The sequence below is a fragment of the Aulonocara stuartgranti genome (assembly GCF_965226115.1).
Source record: "Aulonocara stuartgranti genome assembly, chromosome: 3".
NCBI lineage: Eukaryota > Metazoa > Chordata > Actinopteri > Cichliformes > Cichlidae > Aulonocara > Aulonocara stuartgranti.
Window position 1 is genome coordinate 19,424,078 of NC_138941.1, and position 14,908 is coordinate 19,438,985.

Sequence of the window (14,908 nt, forward strand, 5' to 3'; positions counted from 1 at the left end):
CGACATGACTATATACAGAAAAGCTTGACATGGTATGCAAAAAAAACCCCGAAGACAATACAAATACAAATACATGAACAAAAAAGGTTTTAACTGTCAGTTATGTCATTTAAAAATTTTCCAAAACTAACATTTTCTTTGATTGACTGATATTAAATTGATTAGGGTCAAGTTTAGTGTGAACAATATTACACAAACAAGCACGTGTGTGCGCATGCGCACATATGAGAATCCCTTCGATCGCTTCTCATATGTGCGCATGCGCACATATTAGAATCGCTTCGATCGCTTGTGACGCGGTGTTAGGTATTTTAGTACCATGGGAGCATTTACTGGATATTGTTTTATAGTGACATTATGTAGGAAAACTCTGTCATTCAATAAGGCCCCTTTGTTTTAGTTATTTTTCTCTTTGACCCAAGAATTGATGTGTGAGAATCACAGGCTGGTACAAGGTTGAAATACCACAGAGATCACTCCCTCAGCTACATTAGTTTCTTAATCTTTTAGACGCCTGTTGAAGGCCAAATGGTTTGTTTCAGATTTCACTAATGTAAGAACTCTTCGTTTTGTGCCTTGAAAATATGTCGCTGAGATAATCACAATTGTAGCTGAACTGATAAACTACACAAAGGATGCTTCTTCACCCAAGGGCAGGAAGACGCTGCCTTATCTTGGTCTGTACTGGTTTAAACTGATAAATCTGCTGTCTCATGAATTTTACCCTCTATATAAACTGTTGTACTTGTGAATAAAGTTGAGTCACTTTGGGAAGACAATCTAAAGCAGTCTCTGTTTTCTTGTTCTCCCAAGCTGCTCCCGAGCTGCTCGTACTAACACGCTGAATGGCATGCTTGAATATTACTTGAGAATATATTTGACTGTGTTACAGACTAAGGGACATTCTCTGCTGATAGGTGAAGGTACATTCTCTGCTGATAGACGTCCACGCCTCGAAGGAAGTCGATCCACGGATTAGGCCCTGGAAACCGTTTCCTTCAGTAAGGAGCTCTGTGATTGGTTAGGAAAGGACAGACTGGCCACCTCGATTTTTCTTCACTGCACATTGATCCATAGCTTTGCTCTGTAAAGGCTAACAAAGTGCTTTTGCTTTACAAAGACATTCAGCGTCGGTATTCACTCTTTTAAAATGCCACTGAACACTGGAGTGAAATGGAGCCCTGATCCTCAGAGTTTTATTGTTGCTAACATTTCTTATAGATAGCACAGATAGTGCCCCACTGCAGTAATCACTCATGTCTAGATATTCCTGTTAAAAAGGAGTTTTTCCTCCCCACTGTAACATGGCAAACATAGCAAACGGATAATCCAGCTGAAGCTTCAGACAGCCGTCAGACAGTGAAACACTGCCATCTGCTGGACGCGAATAACAAAGACGCTGCTTTGACGGGTGAGGGAGTTTCAACAAGTCTGCAACGACTCAAGCATCAAACTACAGAACTATTCTAGCGGACATGGTGCTCTAATGACTGCTTCATTAACGCAGGTCAGAAAGGATCAAACATATCAATAAATCATAAAACACAAAACGTCTCTTATTGCCCAGGGCTCAGGAAGTGAGTGTGTTCCTTATAGCCCAACACGTTCTCACTCCCAACTCGTCAAACGTGTGACGCATGGTCAGGCTCCCTCTGCTTCACTTATGGACCATATGGACCACCAGGTAAGACCATTTAAACGGACAGCATTTATAGAATGACTATTAAAAGTCTGCGAGTGTCAGTAATGTTAATGTGGTTATGTTAGTAATACACCGAGTGCTAATATAACAGCTTTAAGATGCATTTGTAGATGTTATTACGTGTTTTACCGTCTTTATGGTGCTAGCTTAAAGTTACGGTGTAAACGTTAGCTTATATTGGAGGAAAGCTGTTACTGTTTAAACGATGTTAGCACAGAAATATTAGCTTCTGTCATGACTGATGAAGTTACTAGTTAATAAAGTTTCCAGTAAAGTGTTTAATCGCAGCCACAGACTGACAGCAAATATCTCGATTAGCTTCAGTGCATCTGTAATAAATATGTGCAAGTTTCAGTGCTTCGTTTAAACTGTATGATACTTATACTGACCCAGGGTCAGTGTAAAATACAATCCTAGCTGTGTGAACAAAGCCTGGCTGCTTTAATCCTGCATGACAAACCTCAGGATGCAGGTTATTATTACTCTTTCCTGCTGGCACACCTGTCACACCTGAGAGTCAGCTAGAAACTCACAGTGACGTGGACATCATGCAAAGACTGCCAGACTCTGTAATACTGCAAATGATCAGTGACTCAGGTTATCACTAAACTTTAAACGGCACCTCTGTGTCTCTGTGTGCTGAACATCTAGGATTGAGTCAGGCTGCATTGACTGTGGGACTTTAATGTGTTAAAAGCAGGTTGAAGACGGCTCAGAAACATTTGAAGATTAAAATTTAGCATTATGGCTGCTGGTGGTTTGTAAAGCCTCTACTCAGCTGTATTTTTGTTACTAATTTATGTTTGTTGTTGTTTAACACAGATTTCAGAAGAGCAAATATGCTTAATAGTTTAACTAGATTTCATTTGTCAGTGTGGGACTGCTGAGTCACCTGAAGAACTCATTTCATTCATTCTCCACATGATGTTCATTTACAGAAATGTTTCACAGGAACTGATTTCTCCCAAAGGGTGAACTAGTGTGTTTCCATAGATTACCTCTGTATGAATGTACTTCTTAAATGAAGGCAAGTGTTTGTCCTTTTTTGTTCCTCAGGTACAGTACGTGATATCAAGGGCAGGCGGTCATCACTGGGGGTAGACAAGAAGCAGACGTACTTCCAAGAGGGAGCTGCAGTGAGGTCAGAGGTCAGAATCTGAAACAGCTCAGGTTTATATTTTAGAGGTTATAAAAAATCAAAATGTATTATTTAAAGAAACCTTTAAATAATAGTCATAATTATGATTATTATAAGAAATATCAAACATTTAAGTGGATTTTCTGTTACACATATCGTGTTAGCCCTGCAATAAACTGGCAGCCTGTCTTTGTCCTGTATCAGCTGGGATAGGCTTCATCCTCCTGCAACCCTGAATTGGATACATTGTATTCCAATTATGTAATCTGATCATTTACAAACTCAAGGTATCTAATCAAAATGTAAGTGATGCCGCCCTTGACAGACAGGGAGATTTTATTCCTCAAAGACCATCATCCAGTCGAAGTACTAGTTGCCACGTGGTCAGTGTTCTCACAACCATTGATTTTATCTCACAACTTGTTTTCACCAAAGAATTTCAGTAAGTAAATATTCTTCAATCTCTTTTTCCCCCCAGTGTCTGCAGATCAGCATCAGTGTCCACGTGAAGAACCTAGTTATGTTGCCAGTGTCAACCCAACAAAAGGTACTTTACCTTCTTGTATATATTGTGATTCCTTTACTTTTATATTTGTTGTTATAGTTGAGTTAGGCAGGGCTTTTGTGCAGTCCTAAGAAACATACTGCCTAGAGTGTTTTTCACTTTGTGGAAGAGTTTCTTTATTTTTTTTCTGTTAGTGTGTGGAACTGAGGTGCTTCGTCAGGAGCTCCTTCAGTTGTTGGAGGATGGAGAAGAGGACGCAGCCATGACTTGTGAGACGTCGTCTGAGTCAGCTGCTACTCACTGGGCGATCAGAAACACGGTGTCCTTGCTAAAGTGGAAAGAGGCCAGGCCTTGTCTTATAGACAATATGTTAGCTACTCTGGATCCACAGTCACACCGTGTGTGTCAGTGTGGCAAACAAGTAGTTGTGAGGTGTCTGGACTGCCTGCCTCTTCCATTCCTTTGTGCTGACTGTGATATTGCAGTTCACACACGCTTTGTCCTGCACAGCAGAGAGGCAGTAACAGGAGGGTTTTTGCAGCCTTCATCAGAGTTTCACAATCCAATATGTACGGTTTTTAAGTCTTATGCATTTATTGCTATGTACTATGAGTGTGTGCTGTTATTGTATATTTATTGTGTATCATTTAATTTCCAATTCTTTTTATATATATTGTGTGTTTTTAATGTTAGTTCGGCTGTTGCCTGTGCAAAGACCAGACTGTGTGTGACTGCCCAGCAGGTAACGTTGAGGTTTCACCCGGTGCAATTGTGGCTCTTGTAACCATAAATGGTAAGTTGCTCTTTTGTCACACAGTACATACACAATAGATGTGTTTGCAGGTTTTAGTGCAAATTGTACATTGCTACATTGTTTTGAATTACCCTCGGCCCGCAGTATATGTGGGCACCTGTCAAAGGTCATTTGGATTTACCAGACCGCTTTGAAAACAACATGGGAAAAAATGAATGTCTTTGTTGAGCCATGACTGGATTTCTCCTTATCCTTCCTAAAGGCCGTTATAACCTTGCACTGCCAGTGGTGAGCTGCACCAGCTGTGGCCTAATGTGGTCCCCCTCAGTTAAGGACTTCCAGGGTGGTGGATATTGGCCTGGCACCTTAAATTTCTGCACCCTGTTTTCAATGGATGTCTTTCAGTCTTTCTATGACATTAAGAAGCTGCAGCAGGGATGTCACTTAAGGCCTTTGTCAAAGTGCTGGATGAACGAACAGCCCATTTTGGAAGGGTGAGTTTCTAAATTTGTCAAGTTTAAGGAAATTGTGCAAATCAATGTTTATGATGACTGTCCGTGAATATTCTGTTGTTTGTCCTCTACTTAAAAGACTGGCCGAATATCAGCTGATGCCTTCAGTAAAAGTTTCTTGGAGTGGAGTGCTGTAAAGTGTGAGGTGGGCAGGATGTGCAAGGAGCCATGCTTTAGCTGCCCTGCCTGCACTCCAGACATGCTCGCCGTCTCAGTTGATGGAAACTGCAAGCTTTATCGCTTTCAATCAAATGCAAGGTACGTTATGCATTGTGTACATAAATCAAATATGGATTTGTACAAAAATTGTATTTTGATGTTTCTTTTCAAACAACTGTCACCGTGTTCGTTCAGCACTTCAGAGCAGGGGAACTTTGAAGGTGTCTTCATTGAGAAAGATGAGGAAGTTGCTGAGTTTGTGAAATACATCCAGAGACACACAAATGATGTAAGATACACATATATATCAGTGCTGTCAGCGTTAATCTTGTTAAAATGACGTTAACGCCATAACCATATACTCATACGTGTGTGTGTGTGGATACATATTTGGATGGGTGGATATTTATTTTGTTTTTCTCTTGGTGTTGTCGTAATACTATTTACTTGACTTTATCTTAATGTGTACTTCATTTTGAGTAGCTCACACTTGGATGTGCGAGGTATACTGCAGCTTGTAGTCTTGGATACGTTTAAGACATTTTGTTATAAGGTTGAATGAATTCAGCAGTCATGTATTGTGACCTCCTTTCTATAGATCAAATGGGGAGGTGCGTTTCAGGATGGGGCCGGTTCTACAGTTGGAGAAGAGGTGGAGCAAGTAAACAGTTTCCTGTCTAGGGCGGCCATCACAACGAAGTACATGTCTAAAGCAGGTGTGTGTCTGTGTGTGAGATTCCACTCAGTCTCCTGCTCATTCATTCTTATTTGTATACTAACTGAAATGCAGGGCGAACAGACATGCTGAGCCTCCTGGCTTTGGGCTGGAACAAAAGGAAAGTGGAACAACTGGGCCGCACTTTGAGCCAGAGATATCTAAAGGTCATTTTTTCAACACCCATTTTAATGTGTGTGGTAATGGGGGGGAAACACCAGTACTCTAAAAATGTCCATATGAATGACATTTATTAATGTATTCTTAGATCATAAGGATCCTTAGAGAACAAGTGGAGAGCCTGAATGCGAGCAGAAATGAGCTGGGTGTGGATGACGACACACTGCAGCAATGGGCTGAAGGTGAGTCTCAATATAATGCACTCGTGTATAACAACAGGACCCACCATGGCCTCATTAAAGAACTTAGAGTTAAGATCTTTCTGACAGTGTCAACAAACAATGAAAAATAAGCTTGTAAAAGCAGAATTGATGGCAGAGTTGTTGCGTTTGATCAAATTGGATTGGACCTGGGTTGAAGTGATGTCGTACTAGTTGGTTTTATAAAGCTGAACACCAACATACTTGTTATCTCATGATAATGCAGCACATGAAGGCTCCAGATGTCTTATAATGAATATCATCAAGTCAGTGATTACAGAGTCCACTGTAGTTTGGTGACTGTTACTCATCCTGTGTTCTGATTAATATTCCTCTCACTTAGAAACGGATCAAACTGATGGCAGCCTTGGAGCGTTGCAGGCACGAGTAGAGGAGCTTGTCGTCATCATCAGAGTGCGAACACAAAGTCTTTACAGACAAAATGGTGTCACAGTTTCTTTGAAACGGACCGTTTGATGCTCAGTTTGTACAGCTCGTACAGCTACTTTGTAAACAGAATAAAATCAGATCCAGGTTTGTTTAAGCTGGATGTGATTTGTTCTAGCAAACGAATTGATGAGTGTAGATTAAAATGTAAATATATGCATTATGTGAAGGTGTTCCTTTTTATGATTATTTACAGATAGCAACAAGAGGCGACACAGAATTCACAAGGTCATCTTAGATGAGAAGAAACGCTTGGCGGCTGCTGTTGACGACTACAACAAGGAAACAAGCAACAAAGCAAATCGTATCCAGTGATGCCCTCATGCAGAGCGACGTTTGGCCCTGGCAGAGCACAAGTGAACGTAAGCTCTTGATTTCTAAATATCCTTTTTAAACAAACTCCCAGTATCTGAGCAGCAGTTGAATGTTTTGTTCTTGAATCATAATATGCTGCTATGTTTTCCCATCTGATGTTGTTAAACTGCAGCTGCTGCTGACCTCCGGACAAAGAGAAAGGTCTTTGAGAAGGTGATGGCTGTGAGGCGCCTGAGAGAGGAGGAGATGATCCTTTGCAGGGAGATGCAGCATCACTGGACAGTGTTGCAAATGCGATCTGTGGTGTTGGGGACAATCTCCTCAGACTGTAAGCACATCTTTTATTTATTTATACATTTGGTGATGAATTGATTGAAAATAATAGCAGATGCTAAAGTCTTACTGGATCTTTTACCTATATTTGGGTTGCTAGCTAACACTGCCTTCTCCCTTAAAAAAAGTTTAATTACATGATCCTAACTCCTTGTGTTTATGAGGTGAGGTTTTTTGTCTGTTTGTTTGTTTTACTTATATTTAATAGTTTTGTTGTTTTTACAGCCTCCCTTGTTGGCATGTCGGAGGATGCACAGAAAGGACTCCATAGCCTGGTTTAAAAACAAAGTGAACTGAAAGCTGAAACGCTCAAAGTAAAGGACGTGTACAAGAGAATCCTCAGCCACCAACCACTCCTGGAAATGGACTCGGAGGAGGAGGAGGACGTTTCGAGACGATGAGAGTGATTTGAGCACTTCTGATGAAGACTGATTGTGTCATCATTGATGTTATGTTTGCTAGAATAAAAAGTTAATCACATCTGTTTAATGTGATTTTTATAATGTCTGTTTTAGAAATTGCTTATCAACAGACATTTTACATGTTGAGAAGAAAAATGTAATTCCCTTGGTGCAGTTGTTTACCCTGAATCATTCTTTCCCATCTAATTTAATGACTCGTGTACATGTTCAGATACAATAACATCATTGAATTCATGGGATGCTTTCTGGGCTGCTCAAATTACCACAAAATGTAAAAGCACCAGGCAGCACACTCACAAGGACATGTTTTGTTCAGTGTTTTGTTGAAGAAATCAACAAGTACAACTGAGATGTTTGCTGTAGTGGTGTGTTTGTTAAGAAGCATGCCAGCACACTGGTGAACTGACAGTCCCAGAATGCACCCGAGCCAGTGACTCGCCCCAGAACAAATGACATTAATTATCTAGAAAGACAACCGTGATCAAAGACTAAGTAAAAGAGTAGGACACAAAAGATAAGGAAAGGTACTGTGGGGTAGGAAAGAAAGGCCAGAGCTGTGCAAAATGACCTCCAGCAGGCCACAAATATGCACGTCTGCTCAAACGGTCAGATACTGACTCCATGAGGGTGGTATGAGGGCTCGACGTCCACAGGTGGGGGTTGTGCTTACAGCCCAACACCGTGCAGGATGTTTGGCATTTGCCAGAGAACACCAAGCTTGGCAACTTTGCCACTGGCGGCCTGTGCTCTTCACAGATGAAAGCAGGTTCACACTGAGCACGTGTGACAGAGTCTGGAGACGCCGTGGAGAACCTTCTGCTGCCTGAGTTGGCAGATGCTCTAGTCCTGGAGTCTGGGAGGAGATCCATCAGGAGACCATCTGCCACTTCATCAGGAGCATGCCCAGGTGTTGTAGTGAGGTCATACAGGCATGTGGAGGCCACGCAGACTACAGAGCCTCATTTTGACGTGTTTGAAGGACATTACATCAAACCAGATGAATGATTCTGTATTGCACTGATCAAGGAACCAACCCAATAGGAGCTAAAGGCATCCTCTTCACATTACTTAACATAGTGAGTTTATACTATGTTTAATGTGCATTTTCTTCATCAGTCTAGAACATAACATGTTAGCGCTCCCTGGTTCTTTTTGGAGACAGATCCTGAGACAGCAGGCAGCTTTGGAGAACTCATGCCAGCTGTGGTCATTAAGGAATCCTTTGATTTAATATTGATTTCATGACAACTATCCTCAGGCACATATTCCTGGATATATACAATGACACGAGTAGACACTAACCCCCAGCAGTCTGGTGCTATGACAGCATAACTAAGGGCTGACCTGAACCAGCCCCAACTATAAGCTCTATAAAGAAGTGAAGTCTTATGCCAACTCTTAAAAGTCTTGACCATGTCCACCTCCAAAACTCATAATGGACTTTGGAGGTGGACAGCTATCAAGCTCCTCACAGAGGAGCAGCTTGACAGCTAACAGCTCCCAATTTACTTTAGTCCAAATACATGAATTCAAATTGAGGTGATAACTATTTATCAACAGTATGAATGTCTGTTCCCGTCCAACAAAGTTGTTACTACATACCATGTTGAGCAAGGCTTCCACTTGACTTTAACTTCTTTTTCCTGAAAAACATGATATAAACAAACAATTAATTCAGAAAGACATGCAGGTTGCATACAAAAAGGAGCCTACAAACATTTGTGTACTGTTGAATGGCTCAATATATTATACAGTTAGTTTACAAAAATATAAGAACCACTACAATGCTTGTACTGCCAGCATCGAGTGCATGTCAGCAAAGCAACACTGCTTACATTGTGGCTCACAAGCTCCACTCCTTTTCATCAAAACCAAAATTTTATCTACATTCTGTTTTTTACACTTTAAATCCCAGTTAGGTTAAATATTACCAGTAGCTTTTCAGATAAAACAGTAATAAAGTCCTAATGGTTTCATAAATCTTCATATTTTTTTTCATATAAGCATCGGGGACAAGGCTGTCTTGCAACTGTTGAGGTCACTAGTGTGCGCCCTATTTCTTCCAGGATCACTCTTCATTTGTAGGTTTTAGTGGACTCCTACTACTGTGAAGTGGTTTTCATGGGACAGGGGCTTGTATTCCAAGATCTGGGAGATTGTAGAAATGAGCAGTGATGCCCTTCTTGCCATCTTTCCAGAAATATCAGTGATCTGGAAGCTGTTAGGCTGACTTACAGCAGCAGCACTTTCTGCACCTGCAGAAACTCCAGGACACATTTACTAACAGTGTTTGTTGCTGTGTGTGCTGCAGCTGCAGCTTTGAATTTCTTTTGAGAGCTAATATTTTGGCTTTGGTGTCTTGTTATGAAATGTACAAGAGTAAGAGTGTTAGCATGTGTGTCAAAGCTACGTTTGACTGGGAAACTCAAAGCTCAATAACCTGTATCAACAACAATTCACTGCAGCCTGTGTAATATTTGATGCATCATAATTTATTCCAGTCTATCTTGCAAATACATGTTTGCGTTGCAATGTCATGCACAACACACACAACTATTAGAGCCTTAAGATCAAACCTGCGTCATTCTTTTGGTCCACTGCAGTGTAGCAGTCAAACAAGGAGAAGTGAAGTGGCCCCAAATGGCCAGGATAGAGATCAGAGGGTTAATGCGTAAAATGCATAAAAATATTATTGATTACAGGATAATACATTAATGTTAATATCAACAATAAGCTTTTTACTCTGAAGTTACAAGTATAAACAATGCTGTTACATTTACACTTACATTTTTTACTATAAGTATGGAAACAAGTGAACAGCATTTTATAATAAGTTTAACTGGAATTCTGTACACTGAAAAACAAACAACAGATAAAAAACACAAACAAACAGCCAGTGCCTTCATCTGTCCATTAAATGTCAAACATCGCTTTGACCTGTAGTCTCTGCTCGTCAGCACATGCTTTTAAAAAGAGCTCCATGTCCTCTGCAAACTGAAAAACAAAGAGGAAGAAGTCCCTCTACACAAAAACACTGTGGATGACAGGCCAGGCAAACATCTATTGACCTGTTTGAATGCCTCCTCATCATGTGAGCCTTGAAGTTTTTTTGTAAGAAGACTAAGACCACAGTGAGGACGTTTCATTTTCATGGACTTTCCACAAGCCCCAGTTTCATTTAGCACAGAGGGTGGAGCACATGAATGTTCTACCCAAGATTCAGGAAATGGTTTAGATGCTGGAGACGAGACATGGAGAGGGAGACGAGGCTCCACGGAGAGTTCAGTGGGGAGCAGTCCTGAATGCTGACATGACAATAATTGCCTTGCCATATCCCCACGCTGTATGACTGTCATGTTACAGAAGGGCAGTGAAAGTGCACCGGCACATCATTTTGTCTGTAAGAGAGAAAAAAAGAAAAAACATGTAATTTAAATGTAGTTGTATAGAATGCAGTCAGTTTATCTAACAATCAGATTGTACATATTAACAAAAATATCCAAGCCGTCCTCAATAATGAAAGCAAAATGGTGTGGATCACAAGAGCTGTCAGGAAATGTGGTGAACAGGAAAAATATTTAATGAAAACACTTTTTTTCTCTCGCTGATGAATGAACTGAACTGTACAATGTGAAAAATAACTTTTAAGTCAACAAAGACCTGCAGAGGTGCTGAAAAGAAGTGCATATTTATGACTTTAACTATGAGGTATATTTAATACCAACATACCTTTGAAAGGCAAAGCACTTTGAATGTGTCCATTTATATGCTGCTCAATCTTTGCCCTGACAGCAGGGCTGAGAGTGGGGCACAGAGGGCAGTGAAACAGCCAACACGTGGTGCATTCCTGCAATTCTGGCCTGGAGGCAGAACTCCAATTTGATATTTGCATCTAAAACAGAGAGAAAAACAGATAAACACCATATACACATTTAAGTTCAGGTTTTAGCAGAAATAACACGTTACAGTTAGCATGTAAGAGATTTGGGAGAAAATTCTTTACAAAAACATAATTTACAAGAAACTTTTATTTGTGACATACGTATCTATTGACATATAAAAGACAACTGAACAAAGGCTAACTAACATCTGGGCAATAAAACAGAATAAATAGAGAATATTAGTATTTATACATATATAAAACTCTCTGTGACGACCTTTACAATGTTTTTGCAGGTGGAATGAGAGACATGAATAAAGTGCAATATGCAGTAAATGGAACAATGTGCATTGATGTTACAGATCGTGAAAAGTAGTGAAGTGAATTTGTTCATAACAAGCAAAAATCAAATACGTTTGAAACTGACCACTAAATGCTAACCAGAGGTGTCAAAAGTGCACATTCTTACTAAAGTTTAGATGCCTCGAGGGTCTGACCGTTGTTGTAGCGCTAACAAAGTGCCAACGTAATCAGTGTAAGCAAACTAGATGATTCCTACAATTATATAATTATTAACGGCAAATTTAGACATGAAAGACTCTGTAACAACCTTTACGATCCACTTGCAAGGTTTCCACAGTCGATGGCTGTATCCCAATTCAGGGTCTGCAGCCTTAAAGTTCGCAGCCTCAACGGTCCATGAACTCTGAACATCTGAACTCTGAAGCATGAACTCTGTGTCAAAGATTCAAGCTGCAGTTATTTATATTTCCTATCACCTTAAATCTTCACTCAAAGACACTCAAGTATCTGTGACAGTGTGTATATAGATGTATCATATATAAGAGAGAAATATTGTTATTTTAATATGTTGGCATTACTAAATGTGGCTCAGTGCTTACATATATGTGTAAAAAGCAAATGTACGAGCTGTGATAACTGTGTCTGATAGAATGAAGAGTAGACTGATAAATGAAATATTCCTTTATTGGGTGAGAAAATCAGACCATGTCATAACTGCTTTAAGTCATACAGAATAGACATCAGAGCCTTAAACAGGCTGACTTCTGCTAAATGGGTCAAACTGGGCAGAAAGTCTACAAACACATAACATCCTTATAGAATATGATGTAACACTATAGATCAACTTAGCTCAGAATATATAAAGCAAATAAACAATCACAGCAATATGATGCAACAAACACAGCAGTGCTACTGATCCAAAATACTCAAAGCTTCATAGAACTGAAACAAACATTTATTTTTAGCTCCATTCTGCTGCTGATACAGACTTTAGGTTTCTGAACATTAAACTTGTTGCTGCCTTTCATAGTGTGTAACTTGAAGGCCCTGAGTACTTTCTCCCACACTGAAAACACTGGGAGGATAACATTATTTGAACATTACCTAATAAGACTGATTCAGCACAGACAGTTATGTTAAACTTTCCTAGCAGTCCTTCACAAACAGGGAACAGTCTGTCTATTCTCTCCATCTGTCAGCTGCTGCTGGCTCTTCCTCCTCCTCTTCCTCACACACTGCTGAGTTTGTCCTGGTGGATCATCAGGGCTGCAAAGCCTCACAGATGATGTGCAGCAGTGGGTCCCTCAGTCTGTCCTCACTCTGGACACTTGCAGTCGTCACACATGGAAATCAAATGTGTGATAAGCTGCAGGATTCAAACACAAGTGTGACTTATAAACACATGTTCATACTTTTATTCCACAATCAGAGAGAAAGAAACAGAGAGAGAGTGCAGGACCATAGCTGGACTCGCCATCGGGCATACCGGGCATTTGCCCGGTGGGCCGCTGGCGATTTTTTGCTTTTATGGGCCGATCGATTTTTTTTTTTTTTTGGAAGGGTATAAATAATGAAAGGTGTTGGATTGGCCAATTGGTCATGATCGACTCTGGGCTGGACCAATTACAGCCGAGGAGGTCGGATGCACCCTCCCCCTTGTTTAGCAATCTTATAGATGAACTAAAGAAAATGGAGAACAAAAAAAGGAAAGAAGGTGCAGAAAAAATTAGGGCCAAAAAGAAACAAGCCCTTCAGGCAGACGCTGCCAAATGTGTAAAAATAACTGAATTGTTTGGCGGTAGCTGTGGCATAGCTTCCACAGATTTAGCAACATCAGCAAGTGGTGGAGGCCAGCAGGTGGATAAGGGAAAGGGGAGGCAAGAGGAGGAGAGACCCGAGGTCGCCACCGGTCATAGTGGCAGAGGAACTGAACTTCAGGTAAGAAGTTATGACCTGCTGTCTATCTGTGTCAGATATAAACCAAGTTTAGTTGTAGTTTGTTTTCGTTGTGCTGACTTTTTACAGTCGCTTAGAATAACTGGTACTAGCTAGCATGACGGAGTTTATATACTGCTGGGCGGGTGCTATGAAGTTACTGATAGTAAATTTTATTTTATGCTTAAGGTTAGTTTCTCAAACTCCTCAAAATCTTAACAAATTGTGCCAATCCTTACATGTTGCACCAGGCTGATTTATCATCAAAAGTGGAGAAGTCTGTGACAGAGGAGACAGAAGAGCAGCAGAGAGAGATGGAGCAAGAGAGAGAAATAAAAGAGCAGGAGATGGAGATGGAGAGATGACTTTATGTCATCCATGAGGGATGCATTTGACATATGTTTCACATATTATAGCCCAACAAGTTACTTATAGCAATTTAAATACGAGCAATCACTTTTTGGCAGACAATCACTTTTTGGCACAACACCGGCTATTTTTTGTGTTTCTTTTTATCGCTCTGTAGCTGAGTTCAATTGAAAGCCTGCATGCGCTAGTACCTCTTGCCACAAGTTCCCAGAATCCTTTGCGGTTTTTACCCCTGAATGACGTCACATTTTTGGTGGGCCGGTCTCTAGTCAAAATGCCCAGGCCGATTTTTTGTCCCAGTTCAGCCCTGTGCAGGACAGACAGACAGGTGACAGTCTCAGGTGTACACACTGCTACACAACAGCACCAGAGAAGGAGGATTTAGTGTTTGTGTTATTACGAGTGCTAAACAAGAAGAGTTCCAGATGGTGCAGTGGACACATGTGTGACTGCTGTGATTAAAGCATCTTTCTTTCAGCTTAACGAGTGAACCGTCAGCTCGTTCAAACACACGTTAAAGTCCGTTTGGCTCGACACCACCGAACAGAGGCAGCAATATAACATAGCTAACATTAACAGTGCAGTGAATCCTGCTTGTGCTGTGATATTCAGGACTGCAAACCGAGCAGCATCACTGACTTTCAGCTTGTTGTGTTTGTGGATATATGACTGACTTTAATTATCCACAAAATCATCACATTCTCTGTAGGATTAAGGTCGACTATTGAACAGCGTATATTTTAAAGTAAAGGCTTTAAAACCAAGTAAACGCTGAAAGTACAAACATCACTAATGTCACATAACTCTGCCAACATGTGGCCAACAGGAATGTTTTAATGTTCTTCATTATTAAACATTTGCACATAAATAAGTGACATAATATTCAGTACTTACTTCTGAAAGTTTACTCTTCAGCCGCCCCTCTTCCGCCGTTTTCTTTCGGCAACATTATCCACACCCACCGCCGCGCCGTTCTCTCAGAACTGAAGAAACTTCTTGGAAAAAATGTCTTCAAGAAATTTAAAGCAGTTCAGACGCT

At 40.6% G+C, this 14,908-nt stretch overlaps 2 protein-coding genes and 2 long non-coding RNA genes across 19 annotated transcripts in view; 1 reads left to right on the plus strand and 3 right to left on the minus strand.

The window, feature by feature from the left end:
* The window catches only part of LOC309700493 (uncharacterized protein), a 2,098,293-nt gene that overhangs the window by 1,134,868 nt on the left and 948,517 nt on the right, over nucleotides 1–14,908 (minus strand). The gene's annotated exons all lie outside the window — the stretch shown is intronic.
* On the plus strand, nucleotides 1,008–7,345 carry LOC309700995 (uncharacterized protein). 15 transcript variants are annotated; one of them, XR_014274829.1, is made up of 13 exons: nucleotides 1,008–1,684; nucleotides 2,759–2,850; nucleotides 3,319–3,387; nucleotides 4,039–4,138; nucleotides 4,362–4,593; nucleotides 4,691–4,869; nucleotides 4,966–5,059; nucleotides 5,369–5,486; nucleotides 5,561–5,652; nucleotides 5,754–5,847; nucleotides 6,509–6,674; nucleotides 6,800–6,955; nucleotides 7,186–7,345. XR_014274829.1 is itself a non-coding variant. In XM_082524946.1 (12 exons), the coding sequence occupies exons 5-12, from the start codon at nucleotides 4,537–4,539 to the stop codon at nucleotides 6,548–6,550; spliced, it is 747 nt and encodes a 248-aa protein (XP_082381072.1). In that variant the 5' UTR covers nucleotides 1,008–1,684; nucleotides 2,759–2,850; nucleotides 3,319–3,387; nucleotides 4,039–4,138; nucleotides 4,362–4,536; the 3' UTR covers nucleotides 6,551–6,649. The 15 variants fall into 15 exon arrangements, 13 of the variants coding, with proteins under 13 accessions (XP_082381072.1, XP_082381073.1, XP_082381075.1 ...); XR_014274830.1 differs by lacking the exons at nucleotides 6,800–6,955; nucleotides 7,186–7,345 and adding an exon at nucleotides 6,209–6,399 and having other exon boundaries at nucleotides 6,509–6,595; XM_082524946.1 differs by lacking the exons at nucleotides 6,800–6,955; nucleotides 7,186–7,345 and adding an exon at nucleotides 6,209–6,279 and having other exon boundaries at nucleotides 6,509–6,649.
* On the minus strand, nucleotides 9,859–12,001 carry LOC309701616. Of its 2 annotated transcripts, XR_014275176.1 has the most exons (3): nucleotides 11,873–12,001; nucleotides 11,112–11,274; nucleotides 9,859–10,780 (listed from the first exon to the last, which is right to left on the minus strand). It is a non-coding gene; the product is annotated as an uncharacterized lncRNA (long non-coding RNA). The 2 variants fall into 2 exon arrangements; XR_014275177.1 differs by lacking the exon at nucleotides 11,873–12,001 and having other exon boundaries at nucleotides 11,112–11,370.
* On the minus strand, nucleotides 12,232–14,147 carry LOC309701517. Its single transcript, XR_014275027.1, has 2 exons — nucleotides 14,061–14,147; nucleotides 12,232–12,931 (listed from the first exon to the last, which is right to left on the minus strand). It is a non-coding gene; the product is annotated as an uncharacterized lncRNA (long non-coding RNA).

Bases quoted from the DNA above. Each gene is read 5' to 3' on its own strand.
- LOC309700995 (XM_082524947.1), top strand. From the start codon at position 4,537: ATGTCACTTAAGGCCTTTGTCAAAGTGCTGGATGAACGAACAGCCCAT. The intron at 4,594-4,690 runs GTGAGTTTCTAA...TCTACTTAAAAG, and splicing joins GAACAGCCCATTTTGGAAGG to ACTGGCCGAATATCAGCTGA. The intron at 5,060-5,368 runs GTAAGATACACA...TCCTTTCTATAG, and splicing joins TCCAGAGACACACAAATGAT to ATCAAATGGGGAGGTGCGTT.